Source organism: Mustelus asterias, chromosome 11 (genome assembly GCF_964213995.1).
Source record: "Mustelus asterias chromosome 11, sMusAst1.hap1.1, whole genome shotgun sequence".
NCBI lineage: Eukaryota > Metazoa > Chordata > Chondrichthyes > Carcharhiniformes > Triakidae > Mustelus > Mustelus asterias.
In genome coordinates, this window is record NC_135811.1 from 107,943,813 (window position 1) to 107,969,447 (window position 25,635).

General features: G+C 44.7%; 1 protein-coding gene across 1 annotated transcript in view; it reads left to right on the forward strand.

Moving 5' to 3' along the window:
* The window catches only part of skap1 (src kinase associated phosphoprotein 1), a 402,040-nt gene that overhangs the window by 336,680 nt on the left and 39,725 nt on the right, over window positions 1–25,635 (forward strand). Inside the window, exon 11 of the mRNA XM_078224498.1 lies at window positions 7,091–7,203. Coding sequence (XP_078080624.1) covers window positions 7,091–7,203 — 113 coding nt within the window. The remainder of the gene's footprint in view (window positions 1–7,090; window positions 7,204–25,635) is intronic.

Sequence of the window (25,635 nt, forward strand, 5' to 3'; positions counted from 1 at the left end):
CAAAGAAGGTTCAGGGGAATGTGCTAGAGGTGTTTAAAGTTAGGAAGGGTTTTCTAACTAACTAAATAAGGAGAAACTGTTCAGAAGGTCCAGTAATTAGAGGCCACATATTTAGGACAACTGACAAAACAAGCAGAAAGGAGATTAGTTTTTTTTACACTGTGAATGATTATGATCTGGAACACACTGCCTGAATGGGCAGGTGGAAAAAGATTCAATAGTAACTTTCAGAAGGGACTTGGATTAAATAGAAAACTCTCAGGGCTATAGCCAAAGTGCAAAGGAGCCAACACTGGCACAATAGGCTGATTGGCCTCTCTGTATGAAATCATATCTCTTCTGTTCTTCACCCAAAGCAAGTAGGTACCTTCATTAAAGTTATGCAGGAAGGATTTTCTTATGAAGCATGTAGGTGGCAAAGCATTGCACGCTCCAGCAATATTCCACATACAGAAATTTCTCCTAATCTCTTTCTTCACTCTCTGTGATAATCTCAAACTGATGATCCTTTCTCAGTGCCTCCCCAACCGCAGCAAATAATCTTTCCTTATATCCAAATCCTTCATAATTTAAAAACTTTGATTAAATCTCCTTGTCTGCTCCAGTGGAATTCATTGAAGTCTCGTAGCTCTTGTCATAACTGTAGTTTAGCTTTCTTGAACTCTGCTCTATATTAGCTTGTGATCCTCCAATGCTTCATTTAAAATTATCATCTTCAGGTTTAAATCGCTTCTGTATTCAGTTACTACTAGACCTGTAACTTCGCTGAGAACCATCCCCTGCATCCACCTCCTGTGCCCCCATCCCAAACTCTCCATTCCTCATATAGTAGCCTATCATACAACAATAACTTGCATTTATATATCACCTTTAACATAGTAAAACACCCCAAGGCATTCCACAGGAGTGTTATCAGCCAAAATTTGACACATCTACATAAAGAGATATAGGACAGGTGACTGTATGCTTAGTCAAAAAGGTAGGTTTTAAAGACTGTCTTAAAGGAAAAATGAGAGAGGCAGAGAGGTTTAGGAAAAGAGTATCCGTGCTAAGGGCAAGCAGCTGAAGGCATGGCATCAGTTGCGGAGCAAAGTAAGTAATCTATTCCCTCCTCCCTTAGACCTGATATTAGTGGCCTTATCTCCAGTCTCCTAAGTCCCAAACAATGGAATTCCCTCCCTAAATCATGCTGCTTCTCCACCTCCCACTTTATACAAAAAAGCCTGTTAAAATCACCTTTTTAACCAAGGTTTTGGATATCCCTCCTTTACAACATCATCTACTTGTTGGGTTAGATGTCTGTAAAGCAGCTTGGGAGAGGTTTGTTGTGGGCAAGTTGTAGCTTTGTAAAAGAACAAGAACAGCCCATAGTTACTCAGTAGTTCGAATAGCCATGTGGTATGAAATGACCCTGTATTGACTGCAGACTAGAGTCAATATGCCACTTTTTGTTGTAAAATAGCAGCTTTTATTAATGCGCAAGTCAAGACTGCAAGTTCCAAAGATAGTGATACACTGAAAGTGTGCCTGAGTCGCCATCTTCCTTCTGCAAGCCTAGACTTGACGTAAAAGAACCAATAGACACTATTTTGGAGAAGAGCAACGATTTCTCTGCAGTGTCCCAGATGAATATTTATCCCTGAACCAATGTTACTAAAAATAGACTACCATTATCACATTGCTGTTTGAGGGATCTTGCTGTGCAGAAATTGCTGTTGCATTTCCTACATTACAATAGTTCAAAAAGTATTTCATAGAATCCTGCAGTGCAAGAGGTGACCATTTGCCACATCGAGTCTGCACTGACTCTAGATTCTCTCCTCATAACCCCATGCATTTACCATGACCAGTCAACTAACCTGCACACTTTTGGATTGTGGGAGGAAACTGGAGGAAACCCACACAGACACGGGGAGAATGTGCAAACTCCACACAGTCACCATAGGCCAGAATCAAACCTGGATCCTTGGTGCTGTGAGGCAGCAGTGCTAACCATTCTGCCACTGTGCCGCCCTTGGCTGAAAACAACTCTGGGAAGGTCATGAGGTTGTGAAAAGTGCTAGAGAAAATCAAAATCTTTCTTTCCTGCGCAAAGGGATTGAACTCCTCTGCCCACTGGCCAGGACTTGCCAGGAGGTAAAGGAGAGATGCGAACTCATGCGGAACAGCTGACAGAGCCCTTCTTGATCTCAGAGGCCGATATTTCTTGAGAAGTGGCAGGGTATTTAGGTGGCAGCCAGTTTTTTTCTGAACAGAGAGACGTTGTGATGGGATGTATCACGCTCCCCTCTGATCCCTTTTCATTCCCTTAAAGCAGGAGAGTCAGAACGGTAAGATTGATTATGGAGTTCTGGCTACAAACCCATTCTCCGGCACAGTATCCAGCTTATAATCCTGCTTTAATCAGAATTTGTTTACGGTGATGAAGTTCTAAATTAATGGAATAGGATATATTTCTTCATCCTTTCGTATATTTGGACGACCAGTCTGATTTTGATTACTGGGTCCATTCTCTTTCCTTATGCCAGAGTGGATACATTTCAGCCCTGGAGGGAGTAACATATGTGTGTTTCCGATGGGAGGGATGGTCAGGCTGAACTGATGGTGTTTTTGTCTGGACATGACAGGTCCTGAGATGGAATAACATTACAGCGGTGACCACCCATTCTGCTTCCTGTGTATAATTTACCAACATTGCTTTTATCTCACTCTATAATTCACATCAGTGAATGTTTCCATCTGTGAACTGTTATGAATCCCAAATTTCTGTAGATTGCCATGATCTCAGCATTTCTTCCTCTAGCTCCCTGTCCCGTCTGTCCTATCGTTGATGTCTTCTTTCCAGGATCTGTTCATTTATCTTTTTCCCTCATTCAATTGCCCCCTTGCTCTTAATCTTTCCTTCCCTCTTAATCTTTCCCTCCCTTTCCCAAACTCACTTTCCCTCTCAATATCTTCCTCCCTCCCAAACTCTCTCTTCCTCTCAATCTCTCCCTCCCTTTTCCAATCTCTTTCTACATCCAAATCTCTCCTTCCTCATCTCTCAACTCTCTGTCTGAGTTTCTAAAGATCTTTCTGTGTCTCACTCTCTTCTCACTCTCTCTGCTGGCTAGAAATTTCTGTCCATTTTTTCTTGTTCTCGCTTTCTCTTTTTATCATCGCTGTGCTTCTGTCTCTTTTTCCCTTTCTCCCTTCCTCTATCTTTCTAGCTCTTTCTTCATTTCTATATCATGGAATTCATGCTGGGTGATATTAAGCTAACACTTTACACAATAAATTCCTTTATTTGCTGTTTTAAACATTTGTTATCTGAATTTTGTAAAAAAAGTAACAACTCTTTTAAAACTGCACATAAGAACCTACCTACAAATGCGTTATGTATACAGTGGATAGTTTATATCCAAAAATCCAAAGTCCAAAGATGTGCGGGTTAGGTTGATTGGCCATGCTAAAAATTGCCCCTTAGAGTCCTGAGATGCACAGGTTAGAGGGATTAGTGGATAAATATGTAGGGATATGGGGGTAGGGACTGGGTGGGATTGTGGTCAGTGCAGACTCGATGGGCCAAATGGCCTCTTTCTGCATTGTAGAGTTTCTATGATTCTATGATGATATGGAGTATAACAGATACCCAGGAGTCAGTTACTGACAGGAATCTAAAAAAGGAGTATGGGGGTTTTATATATGAAATAATTAATACCCATGAGTGAGTTACAGACTGAAATCTAATCGAAGGGTTCGGGTGGCTTATATTTAGAGTAACAGATACCGGGAGTGAGTTTCAGGCTATAATTTAAACAGGTTTGATGATTTATACATAGTATAAAAGGGAGGGAGGGGCACATTTTAGCCTTGGATTTAATTGTGGGCTGTGGGTGATTTATACACAGAATAAGAGACACTTTAACTTGGAGAGATTTTAAGGCAGTGATGAGTCTGCCGGATGTATTGTATGTAGCAGATTATGGCATTGTGATCGTTGCCAGCTGTAATGCACGCAGTTTGATTTATCTCTCAGTAATCTGCTTCACCTCTCATAAGACATGTTGACCTCTGCCCTTTGCTGTCTTGTCACCGATTCCTCTATTGTCCTTTCACAGTCAGGGTGTGCAGTGATGAAGAAATAATTGAAACAAAATTTGAACTAGAACCATAGAATCCCTACAATTCAGAAAGAGACCATTTGGCCCATCAAGTCTGCACTGACTCTCCGAAAGAGCATCCCACCCAGGCCCTCCCCTCCACCTATCCCCATAACCGCACTCATTTACCACAGCTAACCTACGTAATCTACATATTGTTGGACACTAAATGGCAATTTAGCAAGGCCAATCCACCTAACCTGCACATCTTTGGACTGCGGGAGGAAACCAGAGCACCTGGATGAAACCCATGCAGACACGGGGAGAACGTGCAAACTCCACACAGTCACCCGAGACCGGAATCGAACACAGGTTCCTGACGCTGTGAGACAGCAGTGCTCACCACCGTCCCACTCTAAATGTAGAATCATCCAACTAGAAGGAGGTCATTCAGCCCACTGTGCCTGTGTCATCTCTTTAGAGCTGTCCCACTAACCTGCTTCCCACCCAAAGTCCTGGAAATTAAATCGCTTGCCAACATTCATGATCTGGCAAATAGACAATGCATCACAGAGGGTGCCCATGGACATGAGTGTTTTGCAGAGAGGAGGGGGGTAATTTAAGAAATGCCTGTTTAGCCAGAGAATGATGGGAATGTGGAACTCAATACTACATGAAGTAGTAAAAGTTAATAGCATAAGTATGTGAGAGAGAAAGGAATCAGAGGTTATGTGGATAGAGTGAGATGACATGGAAGGCTCTTATGGAGCATAAACACCAGCATGGACTAATTGGGCTGAATGGCCTGTTCCTGTGCTGTACACTCTGTATAAAATTGGTAGTTAAAAAGATTATGTTTTGAAATTCAGTACTTCAGTACAATAATCTGATATTTCTGCGCACTAATTAGGGTGCTCAACATTAAATGTGCGGTAAATTAGAATGAGTAAAAATAGAGTACAGGAATGAAAACAAATCATTTTAGCTTTGTGTTTCGAAGCTATGTTGCAATTAACTGGCATGCCTTACACAAGAATGTAATAGCTGTTTCAAGGTCGATAAAGTTGCATATTAAAAAAAAATAAAATTGTATTTCTCATGATGAATTTTTGCCATGTTGATCGTAAAAAAGAAAATTCTGATATTGTGCTCCTGTAGCCTGGGGCACTCTCAGTATTTCACAAGGCACTGAAAAACCTGTGGGAGTCAGCAGTCCGACATACTCTCTCACACTTGGAATGATACCCAGGCAGGGACTGGAAAAGGCATTTCTTTTGCCTCAGTATCACTGATTACTTAATAGCTTTCTTGTCAGCTATTTAAGTTAATATAAGACAAACGAGCATTTTATGGTAATGCAATATGCCCCATGTCTCTGGATGATGGCAAATACAGTTCAAACGGCCTAATGACCCCAGACTTGGTTCTCTTATAGCAGAACAAAATGATAAAGAAGCAAAAACACTATGGGAAAATTGATTTTTTTTTCACTCTACATACTGTGAGAGAATAGAATATATATTTGGCTTTGGAGTTTCCTCCATGCAAAATCTTTGACTCCAAAAGTTTCTGGAATGTGGGAATTGTATCAGAACTAATCAATAAGAAATGTGCAATAAAAGATTTCCTTTGGCATCATTGTTCACCATTTGCATTTAAATAACATCAGAATTTCCAAAATCAGGCCATTCAACCCAACTGATCCATTCTAGTGTTTATGCTTCACACAAGTCTTCCTTTACCCCTCTTCATACCATATTATCAACGTATCTTTCTATTGCCTTCTCCCTAATATGTTCATATTGCTTCCACTGTCCTCCCCATTCTCTGGGTAAAAATGTTTCTCCCCGATTCCCAACTGGATTTTTCAATGAGTGATATACCCCACATTTAAAATAGAGTATTACAATGAGCAGGGTGGGGTATATCAGTGTGTTACAGTGAGGGGTGTGGGGTATATCAGTGTGCTATGGTGACGGGTGTGGGGTATATCAGTGTGTTACAGTGAGGGGTGTGGGGTATATCAGAGTCATTCAGTGAGGGGTGTGGGTTATATCAAAGTGTTACAGTGAGGGGTGTGGGATTTATCAGAGTGTTACAATGAGGGATGTGGGATTTGTCAGTGTTATAGTGAGGGGTGTGGGATTTATCAAAGTGTTACAGTGAGGGGTGTGGGATATATCAGAGTCATTCAGTGAGGGGTGTGGATTATATCAGAGTGTTACAGTCAGGAGTATGGGATTTATTAGTGTTACAGTGAGGGGTATGGGGTTTATCAGAGTCATTCAATGAGGGGTGTGTGGCCCATCAGTGTTACAATGAGGGGTGTGGGGTATATCAGCGTGTTAGGGTGAGGGGTGTGGGGTCTATCAAAGTGTTACAATGAGGAGTGTGTGGTTTATCGGAGTCATTCAGTGAGGGGTGTGGGGTTTATCGGAGTGTTACAGTGACAGTGTGGGTTATATCAGAATGTTACAATGAGGGGTATATCAATGTGTTGCAATGAGGGGGTGGGGTATATCAGAGTGTTACAGTGAGGGATGTGGGGTATATCAGTGTTACATGAGGGGTGTGGGGTATATCAGAGAGCTACAGTGAAGGGTGTAGGGTATATTAGAGTGTTACAATGAGGGGTTTTATCAGAGTCATTCAGTGAGGGGTGTGGGACTTATCAGCTTTTCACAAACATCCTAACTGGAGAAATTCAAACAGTTTGAATGGATTCTGGTTGCTCAGGCTAATGGTAGAACACAGTTGACTTAAGGGACCTTTAAAGGTGATTAAATAACAATAATGGATGTGTAGGAGTCCACTTGGTGGTACGTGAAGGAAGGGTGGCCTTGATTAAAAAGCTCAACCTGTGCTTCCTGTTTCGTGATCCACTTTCCTGCTTAGTTATAACCTGCCTAACTCCCACTTATGTTGTATTGGTTCATTGATAAAGGGCATTAAATAGCATGAATAAATCTTTGAGTAGTTATAATGTCTCCTCTTTTTACTTTACAAAGGAAATACCAACATCGATTATGCAAGCTTCTACCTGGGACTCTGGGATTGCATTAGTGAGGAACCTGATGAACTGTCATTTAAACGAGGAGATCTGATTCATATCCTGAGCAAAGTAAGGCAATGACCCAGTCGTTTACTCTATTTGTGATGTGTGAAGCCTTTTGCCTCCTCACTTTCAATGTCCTTGATCATTGTTAATCCCACAGTGTGAACATACTGTCAATGGCCACTCCCTTCCCTCTCGGTCAGTAGATTATGGTTTTGGGATCCCCGCTCCAGAGATTTGAGCATACAATCTAAGCTAAGACTTCAGTGCAATACTGAAGAGTGCTGCACTGTCAGATATGCAGTTTTCAGATGAGCTGTTAAATTCAGGCCCCGTCTACCCTCTGAGGTGGACGTAAAAGATCCCAAGGCACTATTTGAAAAAGAGCAGGGAATTTATCCCCAGTGTCCTGGCCAATCTTTATCCATCAACCAACATCACTGAAAACAAATTATCTCATCATTTTCCTAATTGCTGTTAATTGTAGCTTGCTGTGTACAAGCTGCTGGTCAAATTTCCTATCTTATAACAGTGACTGTATTTCACCAGATCACCTTAGGACATCATGAGGTTGTGAAAGGTGCTTTAGAAATGCAAGCCTCTCTATTATATATAGCAGGGATCACTGGACAGTGATCAGTAGGACCCTTGTTGATAGCCTTCCACCTGCAGTCCCCCAACCACCACCGAGCTTCACCCAACCTAGAAACCCTGATATGGATCTTCGCACCTCACATCACAATGTAGTTTTGATTTGCAGGGTTAGAATTATCTCTATATGTGCTTGAGACTATTTGGTCACAGGATCAGGAGGTGACCATTCAGCCTTTCAAGTGGGGAAGTCTCAGATGGGGAAGTCTTCCTGATTCTTCATCCTAATAAAACCATGACAAGCAGGTCAATAGCTTTGCTAAGCTCCTTCGCTGTGGGTTTTATATCCAACCCCACCATGACAGGTAGGCTTTCTGTGGTGTTTACAGTTTCTCTGGTGACAGTGTTCCATGTAGAGTATAACTCAATGTAGTATTCCATCCATCTCTCCAATTGTTTGTAAACCAATGGATGGAAAATTGGTGAAAAGGTTTGCTTGTGTTGGTTTATCCTTGCCTATCTGACTTTCCTATACACTCCATACCCAGGGAATCCAGCATCCTCACTTAAAAACAAGGCCTTGTATTCCATTTACTTTGTGTTTAATGGCCATAACAGCCCTCCTGGACTTTAGACCCTGTCTAAGATTGCAGTGCAGCATTACTAATAACAGTGTCCTTGCAGCAAAATTATTAGGAAATAATTAGCAATGCAGCACAGTACTGCTCTATAAATACAGGTTTATTAAAGAAATGATGAATAAATGCAAATGTTTGTTAAATTATCTACTTAAGCATCAAACAGAGAGAGAAAATCCATTCTCTCTTTCTCTGTCCCTCGTCTGATTCAAGCACAATACCAAACCCCTAAAGGCTGTGAATAATCTCTTGATGAGTGCCAGTGATTTTCCCGTCTCGCGCGATTATTCACCAGTTCAACTTCAGGTCACCTGTGCCACACAAAGGCTTGAATTGATTGGTCCATTAGCCTGTGACAGAAGACTGGCGAAGGAGATACACCATCGTGATTGGTGAGTTTGAGTAACTACTTGTGTTTCTAACCCATACGAGGAGCCTGACACCAACAATGCATCACATCGAGGTTGCTGAAACGCAGCAGTTATTTCCCAATCATTATGCATTAGGAGTGAGTGTGTGTGTGTCTCTCACCCCTCTCTCTGTGTAGCCTATTCCCTGGGAGTTGTGTAGAGATGTTGTAGCAAAGAGACTTGATTGTAGAATCTGCCTATATTTGTGTCTGTCTGCAGAGGTGGCGCCTTATCAGCAACTTGTGTTAACATCAGATGGTATGTTTGATGTATTTGTGTGTTACTGTGAGACAGTGGGTACATTTGCATTTAAAATTATCTCCTAATTTCCCTAATTAAAAGACTTAGAAAAAATGATCCAAGTCTGAGACATCTCATCAGTCAGTATGGGTTCCCCAGAAAATGGGAGACTTGACTTTTAACGTGCTTTAGCAGTTGCATTTGGTGCACTTAGATTGGAAGAACGCATGGGTTGTAAAACTGGACAAGGAATTCAGGGGGCAAGAACCCATTGGCAGAATATACAGTGAAACTCTGAGAATGAGAGGCAGAGAGAAATCCAGAGCTATGTCATCCAGAAGGAAATAAGAGAGGGTAGAATATGCATTCAGAACATAGATAGAAGTGAGACTGAAGATGGAAAATTCAGACCCACTACACTTGAGGGAGATGCTGAAGAGAACAGGGGCCAATAACTATGAAACATTTAACCAAAGGTTTGCTTATTGATCAAAAGTCATAAATAACTTTGTTTTTATTTACTTTGACTAAGGCAGCAAATTAAGAAAGTCTGTTTTTGAACCTTAATCCAATCCAGATTCTGTCCATACCTGAAAAAAGCTCGATCCAGGAGCTATTATTTCCATACGAACAGGAGGAAGCTATTCAGCCCCTCGAGCCTGCTCTGTCATCCAATAGACCATGACAGGACCTGTACCTCAACTACATACATCTTAGCCCCATGTCCCTCAATCCACTGATCCAACTAAAATCTATCACTCTCATCTTGAAAGCGCCATCTGACTCCCAGCCTCAAGAGCTTTTCGGGGAAGAGTTTCAGGTTTCCTCCAGCCTTTGGCAGGAAATGTGTTTCCTGATTTTGATCCTGAATGGCCCTGCTCTAACTTATAGATCATGTCCTATTGTTCTTGATGCCTCTACCAGAGTAAATGTTGCTCCATACCCTACCCTATCAATTCATTTTTAACATTTTCAGATGCGTTGTGGGTGTTATACATCACATTGCCCCCTCAATCTTCTCACCTCAGTGGAATAGAAGCCTTCTGATGTGATGATGAGGAGTGGGAGCTGGAGGGATTGGGTTGCCAACTCTTGTTGGACAGATCCCTGGAGGTTTCTCCTATCTTTGCAGTGCCCTGCCGTACTATGGCCAATAAAAGAAAATCTTGCATGTCCATAGCTCCTTTTGCACCCTCAGGATATCCCAAAACACTTTTTCCTCCCAGTGCCATAATTTTGAAATGTAGTTACTGTTGTAATATGGGGAATGTGGCCACCAATTTGGTTACAGCAAGCTCACAAACAGGAATCTGATAATGACCAGGTTATCTGCTTTTGTGAGGTTGATTGAGGGATAAACATTGACCAGGACACCAGAGAGAACTCTCATTTTTTTCAAAATAGTGTCATAGAATCTTTTACATTTACCCAAGCAGACAGATGGAGCTCTGGTTTAATATCTCATCTGAAAAAGTGCACCACTGACAATGTAGCACTCTCTCCATACTGCATTGGAAGTGTCAACCTAAATTGTTATGCTCAAGTCTCCCCAATAGGACTTGAACTCACAACTTTCTAACTCCCAGATTAAGGTGCGACCCACTGGAATTAATCTTCAATTCAAGAGATTCCAGGACGAACCTTAAGGGTTGGCAGCTCTGACATAAGCAACTGTACTGTCTCTAGAACAGAGCTGAGGAGGAACTTCTTCTCCCAGAGCGCAGTGAATCTTTGGAATTCTCTGCCCAATGAAGCAGTAGAGGCTACCTCGTTAAATGTGTTCAAGGGTTCATGGTGGGAGACATAGGAAGGATGTCCGAGGTAGGTTTTTTACTCAGAGAGTGGTTGGGGTGTGGAATGGACTGCCTGCAGGGATAGTGGAGTCAGAAACTTTAGGAACATTTAAGAAGCTATTGGATAGGCACATGGAGTACTTCGGGATGGTAGGGAGGAAATAGCTTGATTTGGGTTTCGGACAAAGCTTGGCACAACATTGTGGGCCGAAGGGCCTGTTCTGTGCTGTACTGTTCTATGTTCTATAGATAGATTTTTAACCATTAAGGGAATTAAGGGTTATGGGGAGCGGGCGGGTAAGTGGAACTGAACCCACTATCAGATCAGCCATGATCTTATTGAATGGCGGAGCAGGCTTGAGGGGCTAAATGGCCTACTCCTGCTCCTATTTCTTATGTTCTTATGTCTCAAGTCTATAGCGAGTCTGCAAGGACATTCATTTTCCCCAGATCGGTGGTGACGTTCACGAGGGGTCATAGGTTCAAGGTGAAGCGGGGGAGGTTTAACACAGATATCAGAAGGACATATTTTACACAGAGGGTGGTGGGGGCCTGGAATGCGCTGCCAGGCAAGGTGGTGGAGGCGGACACACACTGGGAACGTTTAAGACTTATCTAGACAGCCATATGAACGGAGTGGGAATGGAGGGATACAAAAGAATGGTCTAGTTTGGACCAGGGAGCGGCACGGGCTTGGAGGGCCGAAGGGCCCCTTCCTGTGCTGTACTGTTCTTTGTTCTTGTTCTTTGACATTGAGCACTTTCCTCCTTCTCGCAGACTTGCCTCTGAATCGGCCAATACTGGGTTTGACTCCCACACCAAACTCTGCCCACATAAACTGGACTGTCAATCTCATGCAGAAGAGACGACAATGTTGCATTGTTGGAGGATGTTCAGATTGGCTTCGAGTCTGACACCCTGCCTGCTCTTTCAGATGCTTAGGGGCCCATGGGGAAAGGCAGGAGCGTTCTTCCACTTCCAGCCCATTCATGGCGCCGGCCTCTGTGGGATCTTGCTGTGCGCACTGGAAACGAGCTTCCGCTTTAGCCTGGTTCACAGTCACTGCAGCTCATTAGGTGACGCCAAGGCTGAGATGTGATAAAGCGGCTTCATCAAAGTCTTTTCCCCCTCACGCAGCTATTCATTGAATCAGAGTTCAAATGAAGTGCGAGTACAATTCCGTGACTTAATAAGCCTAACTCTCTGATGTGTTCGCAGTAAGATCCGGGCCCCTGTTTTCTCACCCCCTCAAATAGTAAGAGGAAGGTTGTACCTCACTCAGCTCTGTGGGGTGTGAGCTTTTTCGCTGCATCTTCCTAGAATGATGTACGCATTGCAGCAGTGAGGGCTGGGTGGAGAGATGAGCAGGTTGGGAAGACAACTCAGTTTTGTCAACTGGATCATTGAATGTATAAAATGGTTGGTGTGTCCTGTCCGATCGTGCACCTCTTTGAACAGAACAGATTGTACTGTGCTGCCGATGTTAATGAGGCAAGACAAAGAGAGAGAGACAGACAAACTGGACCCTGTGCTTGACAGTAAGACACACTGTACTGCGGCTGCTTTGAGAATAATCCACACTAAAGGATAATCAATAAACCGAGGAAATTTGGCCTCTGCCGCACAGCCCCCAAAGCATCTTTCAGGATATGTAAACTGTGCCATTGGGCGGACTCATATTCCGAATTCTTGGAATTGCAAAAAAAATGTTTCTAAATTGGTCTCCTTTCTAAAACTGCCGATGTGTCTTGTCCAATCAGAGATATTGCAGCACAGATAGCGGCAAGTCGACCCACTGCACCAAGCTCGCTTTTCAATTGGAGATATCTCCTCCAATCCCACCATCCCTGACCTTTCCCCTCACCTTTTCTTTTCAAATAATTCTCCGAATCCCTTTTAAAGTAGACACAGATAGGCCCCAAATCGCCCCTGAACTCACTGAATAGTGCAACAGATTAGAGGGGCTAAAGGGTCTCCTTCTCTTCCAAAATTCTTGAATGCTTAACAACAACAGCTTGCATTTATATAGCACGTTATCATAGCAAAAACAATAGCAGGAGTATGATCAAACTAAGTTTATCACTCAGCCACAAGAGGTGATATTAATACAGGAGGCAGAAAGCTTGGTCAATGAGGTGGATGTTTAAATCCTTTCAAATGCCATGGCTAATTTCCTCTGTTCCTTAAAAGCCCTCTTATGGTAAAGTGTCCAAACCCTCCATAGGGGAAAAAACATTCTCCCTCTTGTTCTAGTGTCTCCCTAGGAATGAATCTGAACCTGTACCTCTGCTCCATTTGTATTGAGTGACACTGGTCAAAGTCCACAGCCTGACGCTGCCTCAGTAACACTGCTTACAATAAATATCTAGCTGACTCCTAACTTTGGATTTTACTCCTATTCAAAATTGGAAACAGTTCCATAATTGGCACCAAGAAGCCCTGGCTGCCTGATTTGTCCAGAGTATACTGTCAGGTAAAATAGGCAGCACTGGACCCTGAGTGTCACCAATCAGACTTGACATCTCATTCTGCATGTTGACCTGTGCCAGTCTGGGTCATGCAGATGGTCAGAGAGCTTGGGAACTGGCTAGAATCCAATACAAGGTTGTAAATAGCAGCAATCTCCAGCAGCCTCCTCCTCCTTAGGACAGCTTCTGCTCTGGTAGCAACTCATCTCTCTGATTCTTTTGGTATCTGAGACAACCCTATAAACATAAAAGGGATGTCTAACCTTGAGCAAGAAAATTTCTGCACACTGACAGAGGTCTCCCAGTCCTCTTTCTCTCAGCGAGATATCTAACAATTATCAGCCGAGTCAGTTCCGCACACAGACTCTAACGCAGTCCTGCCTGATCAAGTATGAAATACACACATTTAAACATGTGCAGACAAATACTGCAACTTCAGACCATGAGCTCACTCCACCATTTCAATCACTTTTATTTTTCCCCAACCCTCTCCCCCAACATGGCCATCTGTAATTTGTTCTTATCTTTTGATTTCACAGAGCACTGATCCTTGTTCTACTATTAACACAGCTGACTCAAAACCTTTTATGCAACTATTAGCACCTTTTTAGTCTTTAAGACCGTTAACACTCCTTTTGTCTTGTGTCCATGACATCTTTGTTAAATCTCTGCTGAGCTTCCATATATCCCTGACATTCTATTTTGCTCCACTCCCTCCTCAACAGTATAAAAACCACCAAATTTCACCCTCTCTTTAGGTCTGAGTAATACAGACATTAACTCAGTTTCTCTCCACAGACCATGCCAGAGCTGCTGAGCTTTTCTCAACATTTTCTGTTTTTATTTCAGCTTTCCAGCACCCATGTTATTTTGCCCTTATTACACACAAAAACTGTATGTTCACATACCCTCTAACCAAACAACAACTTGCATTTATATAGTGCCCATCATGAAGTAAAATATCCCAAGGTGCTTCACAGGAGAATTATCAAACAAAATTAGACACTGAGCCACAGAAGGAAATATTAGGGCAGGTGAGCAAGAACTAAATGAAAGAGGTGGGTTTTAAGGGGCATCATAAAGGAGGTGCGGAGAGGTTGAGGAAAGGAGTTCCGGAGCTTAGGGCATGGGCATCTGAAGGCATGGCTGCTAATAGTGGAACAATTTGGGGCACAGTGGTTAGCGCTGTTGCATCAGTGCCAGGGACCTGGGTTCAATTCCAGCCTTAAGTGGTTGTGTGGAGTTTGCACATTCTCCCCGTGTATGCGTTGGTTTCCTCTGGTGCTCCAGTTTCCTCCCACAGTCCAAAGATGTGCAGGTTAGTTTGACTGGCCATGCTGAATTGTCCCTTAGTGCCAGGGGGAATAGTGGGGTAAATACACAGGGTTACGGGGATAAGGTCTGAGTGGGATTCTTGTTGGTGTAGGTTGGATGGACTGAAGGGCCTCCTTCTCTACTGGAGGGATTCTATGATTTTATTAATTAAAATCAGGGGTGTTCAGGAGGCCAGAATTTGAGGAACACAGATCTCGAAGTTTGTAGGGATGTAAGAGATTAGAAGTTGGGGAAGGGTGAGGCCATGAAGGGATTTGAATATGAGGATGAGGATCATAAAATAGAGATGTTGTCGGACAAGGAGCCAATGTAGCTCAGAGAATATAAGGGTAATAGATGAATGGGACTTCGTGCAAGTTAAGTTACAAGCAGCAGAAATTTGGAGGAGCCCAAGCCCATAAACGGTTAAAGGGATCTTGTGCTCGCTTTCTCTGTCTCTCCATTTTCTGTCTCTCACTTTCTCTCTCTGTCTCTCACTTTCTCTCTCTGTCTCTCACTTTCTCTCTCTGTCTCTCACTTTCTCTCTCTGTCTCTCACTTTCTCTCTCTGTCTCTCACTTTCTCTCTCTGTCTTTCACTTTCTCTCTCTGTCTCTCACTTTCTCTCTGTCTTTCACTTTCTCTCTCTCTCTCTCTCTCTCACTTTCTCTCTCTCTCTCACTTTCTCTCTCTCTCACACTTTCTCTCTGTCTCTCACTTTCTCTCTCTCTGCCTCTCACTTTCTCTCTCTCTGCCTCTCACTTTCTCTCTCTCTGCCTCTCACTTTCTCTCTCTCTGCCTCTCACTTTCTCTCTCTCTCTCACTTTCTCTCACTTTCTCTCTCTCTGTCTCTCACTTTCTCTCTCTCTGTCTCTCACTTTCTCTCTCTCTCTGCTTCTCACTTTCTCTCTCTCTGCCTCTCACTTTCTCTCTCTCTCTGCTTCTCACTTTCTCTCTCTCTGCCTCTCACTTTCTCTCTCTCTCTGCTTCTCACTTTCTCTCTCTCTGCCTCTCACTTTTTCTCTCTCTGTCTCTCACTTTCTCTCTCTGTCTCTCACTTTCCCTCTCTGTCTCTCACTTTCCCTCTCTGTCTCTCACTTTCCCTCTCTCTCTCACTTTCCCTCTCTGTCTCTCACTTTCCCTCTCTGTCTCTCTTGCTCTCAGCTCTTTTTGAATTCTATCTTTGTGTCCCTCTTTCTTTCATGCTCTCCCAAAGTCTTTATTTGAGTCTGTCTCATGTTCATTCTCACTCTCTCTTGTTTTCCCTCTCCCTTGTGCTCTTGCTATCTCTATCTATGCGTTCTCTCTCTCTCACTCACTCACACACACACACACACACACACACATAATTGAGGAATGCATTAGAGCCTTGTTCATCCAACTGGATCATAATTTCATTTTGGAAAGAAAGTTTCAATCTGATCTCGATTAATTGGCGAATGAATCTTTCACTGTTAGAGGACATAACCCACAGGCACAGACTCTGTTCTGTGTTACCCTGTGCAACTGAACAGACAATAGAACCTAATAAAAACACACCCATCTGGCATTTATGTCCACAAGTGCATGGGGAAGTGATGAGATCTGACAGCTTGCACCGAAAATTCAAATAACTGCACTCAGAATGGGTCAACTGGAAAAATGAACAGTGCCTGTTAGATTACCAGGGACACTGATGCCTAAATGAGGGAACTGAATGAAATATAACACATTTAGATCTGACCTTTCTCTGCACATATTATTTGCAAAGGCTAATTAAGCAAACAGTTCTCTCTACTTAGATCGGGTATATTCCAGACTTTGACGTTTATACAACAAGTGCGGTAAAATACTCCAAATTACCAATCCGAGATCTGAGTTCACTGTAGAATGGTCTGGATCATTAACTCTTCCCTCTTCTTATTGCATTCACACTCATACTGCATTGTTATCCTTTTAGGATTTCTCAAATGTTGATATGCTTTGCTCAAATTGCCCATGTTTATGTAGTGCTCGCCAGCACCTCAGGTTCTTCCAAAACACTTCACAGCTAACAAAGTACTTTTGTAATGTAGGAAACACAGCAGCCAATTTCTGCACAGCAAGCTCCCACAAGTTGTGATAATGACTGGAGAATTCCCTTTTTCAGCGATGTTGGTTGAGGTATAAATATTGACCAGGACAATGGGGAGAACTCCCCTGCTCTTCTTCGCAATTGTGCCATGTGATCTTTCACTTGCACCTGAAGGAGCAGATAGGGGCTGAATGTAAAGTTTCTGCCAATGCTGAGTTCCCTCAGTACCGCACCCGAGTATCAGTCAGGGTCACGTGCTTGAATCTCTGGAGCAGTACTGAACACATGAACATCTAACTTAAGAGGCAAGAGTGATACCCATTGAGTCACAGCAGACACTTACCCATAAGATGTGGTTCATAAATGTTGAAGTCTGTGTTCAATGGAGTGAGAGCTGAAACAGATTATCCCAACATTTATCTCATTGCTGTTTGTGCGATCTTGCTGTGTGCAAATTATCTGCTAGGTTTCCTACATTGCAACAGGGACTACACTTCAAAAATAGCTGATGGCTGTAAAATTCCTTGGGAGGTCCCGAGGTGATGGTAAGCATCATAGAAATGCAAGTCTTTCTTCCTATATTGCCAGCGCTTGTCAATCAGACCAAGCACTATACATCCCTACCACTAACTCCGTTCCCCAGCCATCAAAATCATCCCTCTCACTGGCCTGATGCTGAACCAGACTGTCACCCTTGGCATTTTAGTTGACCTGAGCAAACTTTCTGGACCCCATATCGATACCATCACCAATCCTGCATACTTATACCTCAGTATTGTCCATCTATCTGTTGCCATGTCTCTCATCCATACCTTGGTCATCTTCAGACTTGACTATTCCAATTCTCTCAAAGCCCCGCCCCATTTTCCATCATCTATAAATTTCACCTTGTCCAAAACTCTGCCACCTATATCCTAATTCTCACCAAGATCCATTCACTCATCCCACAATCCCACCGAGTACTCACTGACCTACACTGGCTCCCGGAACTGCAACATTAAAATGTCAAAATTCTTAACCTTGTATTTCAATCCGTTCAGTATGACCTCCATCCTCCTGATTTCTCTAGCCTCCTCCAGCCCTACAAACCTCAGAAAACTCTGCACTCTTCTATGTAACATTCCCATATACCCACAATCCTTACTGTGCACTCCTCCAATTCAGAAATCCTGTACATTCCCAGTTCTGTCACTTGTCCGTTGGTGATCATCCCCTTAGTTGCCTAGCCCTAAAATCTGGAATTCCCTTTGCTGCTCTTCCCTTCAAACATTTTATAATTTATATTTTTAAGTTTATTTATTAGTGTCACAAGTAGGCTTATATTAACACGGCAATGAGTTAACGGTGAAAATCCCCTAGTCCCCACACTCCGGCACCTGTTCGGGTACACCGAGGGAGATTTTAGCACGGCCAATGCACCTAGCCAGCACATCTTTCAGACAGTGGGAGGAAACCGGAGCACCCGGAAGAAACCCATGCAGACACAGGGAGAACGTGTAGATGCCACATAGGCAGTGACACAAACCAGGGATCGAACCCAGGTCCCTGGCACTGTAAGGCAGCAGTGTTAAGCACTGTGTCAGTGCTGCCCTGATATTTCACATAACCTCCATTGTCCTATTGTCTTCACCTTTCGCTTGCTGCCAAATTTTATTTGCTGACACTCTTATGAAGCATCTTAGAATATTTTTCACATTACAGGTGCTGTATAAATGCAAGTTGTTGCACTGTGTGTCACATTGAGGGCTGTGGAGCACATCAGAGTGTTACAGTGAGAGGTGTTGTGTATATCAGAGTGTTACACTGAGGGGGTTTTGGATATATCAGAGTGCTACACTGACGGGGTGTGCGGTATATCAGAGTGCTACAGTGAGGGGTGTGGGGTATATCAGAGTGCTACAGTGAGGGGTGTGGGGTATATCAGAGTGTTACAGTGAGGGGTGTGGGGTATATCAGAGTGTTACAGTGAGGGGTGTGGGGTATATCAGAGTGTTACAGTGAGGGGTGTGGGGTATATCAGAGTGTTACAGTGAGGGATGTGGGGTATATCAGAGTGTTACAGTGAGGGGTGTGGGGTATATCAGAGTGTTACAGTGAGGGGTGTGGGGTATATCAGAGTGTTACAGTGAGGGATGTGGGGTATATCAGTGTTACAGTGAGGGGTGTGGGGTATGTCAGAGTGTTACAGTGAGGGGTGTGGGGTATATCAGAGTGTTACAGTGAGGGGTGTGGGGTATATCAGAGTGTTACAGTGAGGGATGTGGAGTATATCAGTGTTACAGTGAGGGGTGTGGGGTATATCAGTGTTTCAGTGAGGGGTTTGGGGTATATCAGTGTTACAGTGCGGGGTGTGGGATATATCAGAGTGTTACAGTGAGGGGTGTGGGGTATATCAGTGTTACAGTGAGGGGTGTGGGATATATCAGAGTGTTAACAGTGAGGGGTGTTGGGTATATCAGTGTTACAGTGAGGGGTGTGGGATATATCAGAGTGTTACAGTGAGGGGTGTGGGATATATCAGAGTGTTACAGTGAGGGGTGTGGGATATATCAGAGTGTTACAGTGAGGGATGTGGGGTATATCAGTGTTACAGTGAGGGGTGTGGGGTATATCAGTGTTTCAGTGAGGGGTTTGGGGTATATCAGTGTTACAGTGCGGGGTGTGGGATATATCAGAGTGTTACAGTGAGGGGTGTGGGGTATATCAGTGTTACAGTGAGGGGTGTGGGATATATCAGAGTGTTACAGTGAGGGGTGTTGGGTATATCAGTGTTACAGTGAGGGGTGTGGGATATATCAGAGTGTTACAGTGAGGGGTGTGGGATATATCAGAGTGTTACAGTGAGGGATGTGGGGTATATCAGTGTTACAGTGAGGGGTGTGGGGTATATCAGTGTTTCAGTGAGGGGTGTGGGGTATATCAGAGTGTTACAGTGAGGGGTGTGGGGTATATCAGTGTTTCAGTGAGGGGTGTGGGGTATATCAGTGTTACAGTGAGGGGTGTGGGATATATCAGAGTGTTACAGTGAGGGGTGTGGGATTTATCAGGCTTACAGTGAGGGATGTTACAGTGAAGGTGCGTCAATATGCAATGTATGTTCATCATGTTCTTATATGTGTTGTGTTTTTGCCGGTGCCTGTATTTGATAGTAATCATCTGCTGAATATATTGCTGCTAAATAAGATGAACCCCTTTGGCCTGGGATAACATATTTTAAATATCTTGTTCCACATTAAAGTGAGCCAAGGAAAAGATTAATAATTGCTGCTAGTTTCTGACCAAATCTTTATCCAGACTTGGGGGTTTTGATCACAGTGATTCCTGCCTCATTCATCAATTATCACCCTTCCCTTCTCCATATCGCTTTTAATAGCTCCTGACTGTTAGACAGATGGATATGGCATTTACCCCAGAGACCAGAGCTGTATATGATTCCTCCTCCTCTTGGGACAACTCGCCCTCGGCCTCCCGCCCTCCCCCATACCCTCCCATACACACAATGCCTTACACACTTGCACATAACATACACACTCATATACACTGTCTCACAGTCTCACAGACACACAATAGCAGATACATAGCATCACACACACACATTCACATGCACTCACTCTCTCACTGCCAAGTGTAGTTTCAAGGACAGGTTACCACCAGCAACAAAACTTTCAGAGGTCAAATCTCAACTCACTGCTGGAATCAATGCTGAATCCCAGAATTTCCAACCTAGTGACCAACCTTGTCATTTCGAAGTTAAAGATTTGGATATTGACTAGGAAACGGCCCAGACTCAGCCATGACTTCTGACATGGTTAAATAGAGTCAGAGTTTAAACAACACCAGGTTAAAGTCCAACAGGTTTATTTGGTAGCAAATACCATTAGCTTTCGGAGCGCTACTCCTTCGTCAGATGGAGTGGATATCTGCTCTCAAACAGGGCATACAGAGACACAAAATCAAGTTACAGAATACTGATTAGAATGCGAATCTCTACAGCCAACCAGGTCTTAAAGATACAGACAATGTGAGTGGAGGGAGGATTAAGCACAGGTTAAAGAGATGTGTATTGTCTCCAGACAGGGCAGCCAGTGAGATTCTGCAAGTCCAGGAGACAAGCTATGGGGGTTACTGATAGTGTGATACAAACCCAAGATCCCGGTTTAGGCCGTCCTCATGTGTGCGGAACTTGGCTATCAGTTTCTGCTCAGCGACCCTGCGCTGTCGTGTGACGTGAAGGCCGCCTTGGAGAACGCTTATCTGAAGATCAGAGGCTGAATGCCTGTGACCGCTGAAGTGCTCCCCCACAGGAAGAGAACAATCTTGCCTGGTAATTGTCAAGCAGTGTTCATTCATCCATTGTCGTAGCGTCTGCATGGTTTCCCCAATGTACCATGCCTCGGGACATCCTTTCCTGCAGCGTATCAGGTAGACAACGTTGGCCGAGTTGCAAGAGTAGGTACCGTGTACCTGGTAGATGGTGTTCCCACGTGAGATGATGGCATCCGTGTCGATGATCCAGCACGTCTTGCAGAGGTTGCTGTGGCAGGGTTGTGTGGTGTCGTGGTCACGATTCTCCTGAAGGCTGGGTAGTTTGCTGCGGACAATGGTCTGATTGAGGTTGTGTGGTTGTTTGAAGACAAGAAGTGGGGGTGTGGGGATGGCCTTGGCGAGATGTTCGTCTTCATCAATGACATGTTGAAGGCTCCGGAGGAAATGCTGTAGCTTCTCCGCTCCGGAGAAGTACTGGACGACGAAGGGTACTCTGTCCACCCTGTCCCGTGTTTGTCTTCTCAGGAGATCGGTGTGGTTTTTCACTGTGGCGCGTCGGAACTGTCGATCGATGAGTCGAGTGCCATATCCTGTTCTTATGAGGGCATCTTTCAGCGTCCGGAGGTGTCTGTTGCGATTCTCCTCATCCGAGCAGATCCTGTGTATACGGAGGGCTTGTCCGGAGGGGATGGCTTCTTTAACATGTTTACTGTGGAAGCTGGAGAAGTGGAGCATCGTGAGGTTATCCGTGGGCTTGCGGTACAGTGAGGTGCTGAGGTGACCGTCCTTAATAGAGATGCGTGTGTCCAAGAATGCAACCGATTCCGGAGAGTAGACCATGGTGAGTCTGATGGTGGGATGGAACTTGTTGATGTCATCATATAGTTGTTTCAGTGATTGTTCACCATGAGTCCAAAGGAAGAAAATGTCATCGATGTATTTAGTGTACAGCATCGGTTGAAGGTCCTGTGCGGTGAAGAAGTCCAGTTTGAACCTGTGCATGAAGATGTTGGCATATTGACGTGCGAATTTGGTCCCCATGGCTGTTCCGTGTGTCTGGATGAAGAACTGGTTGTTGAAGGTGAAGACATTGTGGTCCAGGATGAAGCGGATGAGTTGTAAAATTGCATCTGGAAACTGGCAGTTGTTGGCGTTGAGTACTGAGGCCGTTGCAGCAATGCCATCATCGTGGTGGATGCTGGTGCAGAGTGCCGAGACATCCATTGTGACGAGGAGTGCTCCTGGTTCAATTGCTCCATGTGTGTTGAGTTTCTGTAGGAAGTCCGTAGTGTCGTGACAAAAGCTGGGGGTTCTTTGTACAATGGGTTTCAGGATGCCCTCGACATAGCCGGAGAGGTTCTCGCACAGGGTCCCATTGCCCGATACGATGGGACGGCCGAGTGTGTTTGCCTTGTGTATCTTCAGGAGGCAGTAGAGATCTCCAACGCGGGGAGTACGTGGGATGAGAGCACGGAGGGTGCTCTGAAGGTCAGGATCTTGGAGAGGATCTCCAAGAAGATCGCGCATATTGACACAGACATTAAGTTTCTATAAAGATGCAAGAAAGCAGACAAGATACTGAAAGGACTACGGATCACGAACCCACTCAGGTCAACCTATAACGCAGACTACGCTGAGAGACTTTGCCGTCGCACCTCTCTCACCCCCCTCAACCACCTCATACACCAGCTCTACAGCAAATGCCGCAGCCTGGAAACCAAGATAGAATCCATATTCTCAACTTGCGCTCAGGACGCAGACCAGCTGCGAAACTCTGCCAAGCAGACGAGATAAAGGAACTACACCATCTACATGCACACCAAGAACAGGAAACTTGAGAAACTTAGCATCACCACCAGCAGCAACCAAGCCTCCCCCAGTACCACAGTAAAAAACAGTACCACTGCAGGGAAGTCCATTGTCAACTTGTCGGACTACACACTTCAACCAGATGAAATCGAAGTTCTCAGCCGAGGGCTCATTTTTTGCCCCACCACCAAAATAGACCCCATCAGTCTCGCAGCAGACACAGAGGAATTCATCAGGCGAATGAGGCTGCGGGAGTTCTTCCACAAAGCCCAAGAGGCCAACAGCGAACACAATGAGACAGCCAATGAACAGGAACAGCCAACAGAAAGATCCACAGTGCAACCGAAGAGGAAAGAGTCGAATTGGACTCCTCCGGAAGGCCGCTGCCCTCAACTTGACATGTATGCCCAAGCCATCAGGAGGTGTGTCAACACCAGATTCATCAGCCGCACTCACAAGACAGCACCGAACATCACCCAAGCTCTCAAGACCAACCGCAACATTGTCATCAAACCAACAGACAAAGGAGGGGCCATCGTCATACTGAACAGAACGGATTACTGCAAAGAAGTGTACCGACAACTGAACAACGAGGAACACTACAGACAGTTACCCACAGATCCGACCAAAGAACACACCTGTCAACTCAACACTCTGATCAAGACCTTTGATCCTGACCTTCAGAGCACCCTCCGTGCTCTCATCCCACGTACTCCCCGCGTTGGAGATCTCTACTGCCTCCCGAAGATACACAAGGCAAACACCGCCGTCCCATCGTATCGGGCAATGGGACCATGTGCGAGAACCTCTCCGGCTATGTCGAGGGCATCCTGAAACCCATTGTACAAAGAACCCCCAGCTTTTGTCACGACACTACGGACTTTCTACAGGAACTCAATGCACATGGAGCACTTGAACCAGGAGCACTCCTCGTCACAATGGATGTCTCGGCACTCTGCACCAGCATCCCCCACGATGATGGCATTGCTGCAATGGCCTCAGTACTCAACGCCAACAACTGCCAGTTTCCAGATGCAATTTTACAACTCATCCGCTTCATCCTGGACCACAATGTCTTCACCTTCAACAACCAGTTCTTCATCCAGACACACGGAACAGCCATGGGGACCAAATTCGCACGTCAATATGCCAACATCTTCATGCACAGGTTCAAACAGGACTTCTTCACCACACAGGACCTTCAACCGATGCTATGCACTAGATTCTTCCTTTGGACTCATGGTGAACAATCACTGAAACAACTATATGATGACATCAACAAGTTCCATCCCACCATCAGACTCACCATGGACTACTCTCCGGAATCGGTTGCATTTTTGGACACACACATCTCCATTAAGGACGGTCACCTCAGCACCTCACTGTACCGCAAGCCCACGGATAACCTCACGATGCTCCACTTCTCCAGCTTCCACCCTAAACACGTTAAAGAAGCCATCCCCTACGGACAAGCCCTCCGTATACACAGGATCTGCTCAGATGAGGAGGATCGCAACAGACACCTCCAGACGCTGAAAGATGCCCTCATAAGAACAGGATATGGCACTCGACTCATCGATCGACAGTTCCGACGCGCCACAGTGAAAAACCGCACCGACCTCCTGAGAAGACAAACACGGGACAGGGTGGACAGAGTACCCTTCGTCGTCCAGTACTTCTCCGGAGCGGAGAAGGTCCGGCATCTCCTCCGGAGCCTTCAACATGTCTGATGAAGACGAACATCTCGCCAAGGCCATCCCCACAAGTCCACTTCTTGTCTTCAAACAACCGCACAACCTCAAACAGACCATTGTCCGCAGCAAACTACCCAGCCTTCAGGAGAACAGTGACCACGACACCACTCAGCCCTGCCACAGCAACCTCTGCAAGACGTGCTGGATCATCGACACGGATGCCATCATCTCACGTGAGAACACCATCTACCAGGTACACGGTACCTACTCTTGCAACTCGGCCAATGTTGTCTACCTGATACGCTGCAGGAAAGGATGTCCCGAGGCATGGTACATTGGGGAAACCATGCAGACGCTACGACAATGGATGAATGAACACCGCTCGACAATCACCAGGCAAGACTGTTCTTTTCCTGTGGGGGAGAACTTCAGCGGTCACAGGCATTCAGCCTCTGATCTTCGGGTAAGTGTTCTCCAAGGCGGCCTTCATGTCACACGACAGCGCAGAGTCGCTGAGCAGAAACTGATAGCCAAGTTCCGCACACATGAGGACGGCCTAAACCGGGATCTTGGGTTTATGTCACACTATCAGTAACCCCCACAGCTTGTCTCCTGGACTTGCAGAATCTCACTGGCTGCCTTGTCTGGAGACAATACACATCTCTTTAACCTGTGCTTAATGCTCCCTCCACTCACATTGTCTGTATCTTTAAGACCTGGTTGGCTGTAGAGATTCGCATTCTAATCAGTATTCTGTAACTTGATTTTGTGTCTCTGTATGCCCTGTTTGAGAGCAGATATCCACTCCATCTGACGAAGGAGTAGCGCTCCGAAAGCTAATGGCATTTGCTACCAAATAAACCTGTTGGACTTTAACCTGGTGTTGTTAAAACTCTTACTGTGTTCACCCCAGTCCAACGCCGGCATCTCCACATCATGGTTAAATAGCCCAGCAACACTCAAGCCTGAGCTTGTGCATGATGAGCAAGAGGTCCCAGCATCACCTAGGATTAGGTCTCTTCCTGATTCACCCTGTGCTCATTGATTTACACTTGCTCCCAGTCCAGCAACACCATACTTTCAAATTCTCACCCTTGTTTTTAAACCCTCTCATAGCCCCGTCTCGCCTTATCTCTGTAACTTCCTCCAACCCTGGAATTTTCTGAGGTTCTTTCTAACTGCACACTCAGCAACACTGCAATACAAAGAGTACTGTGAAGGACA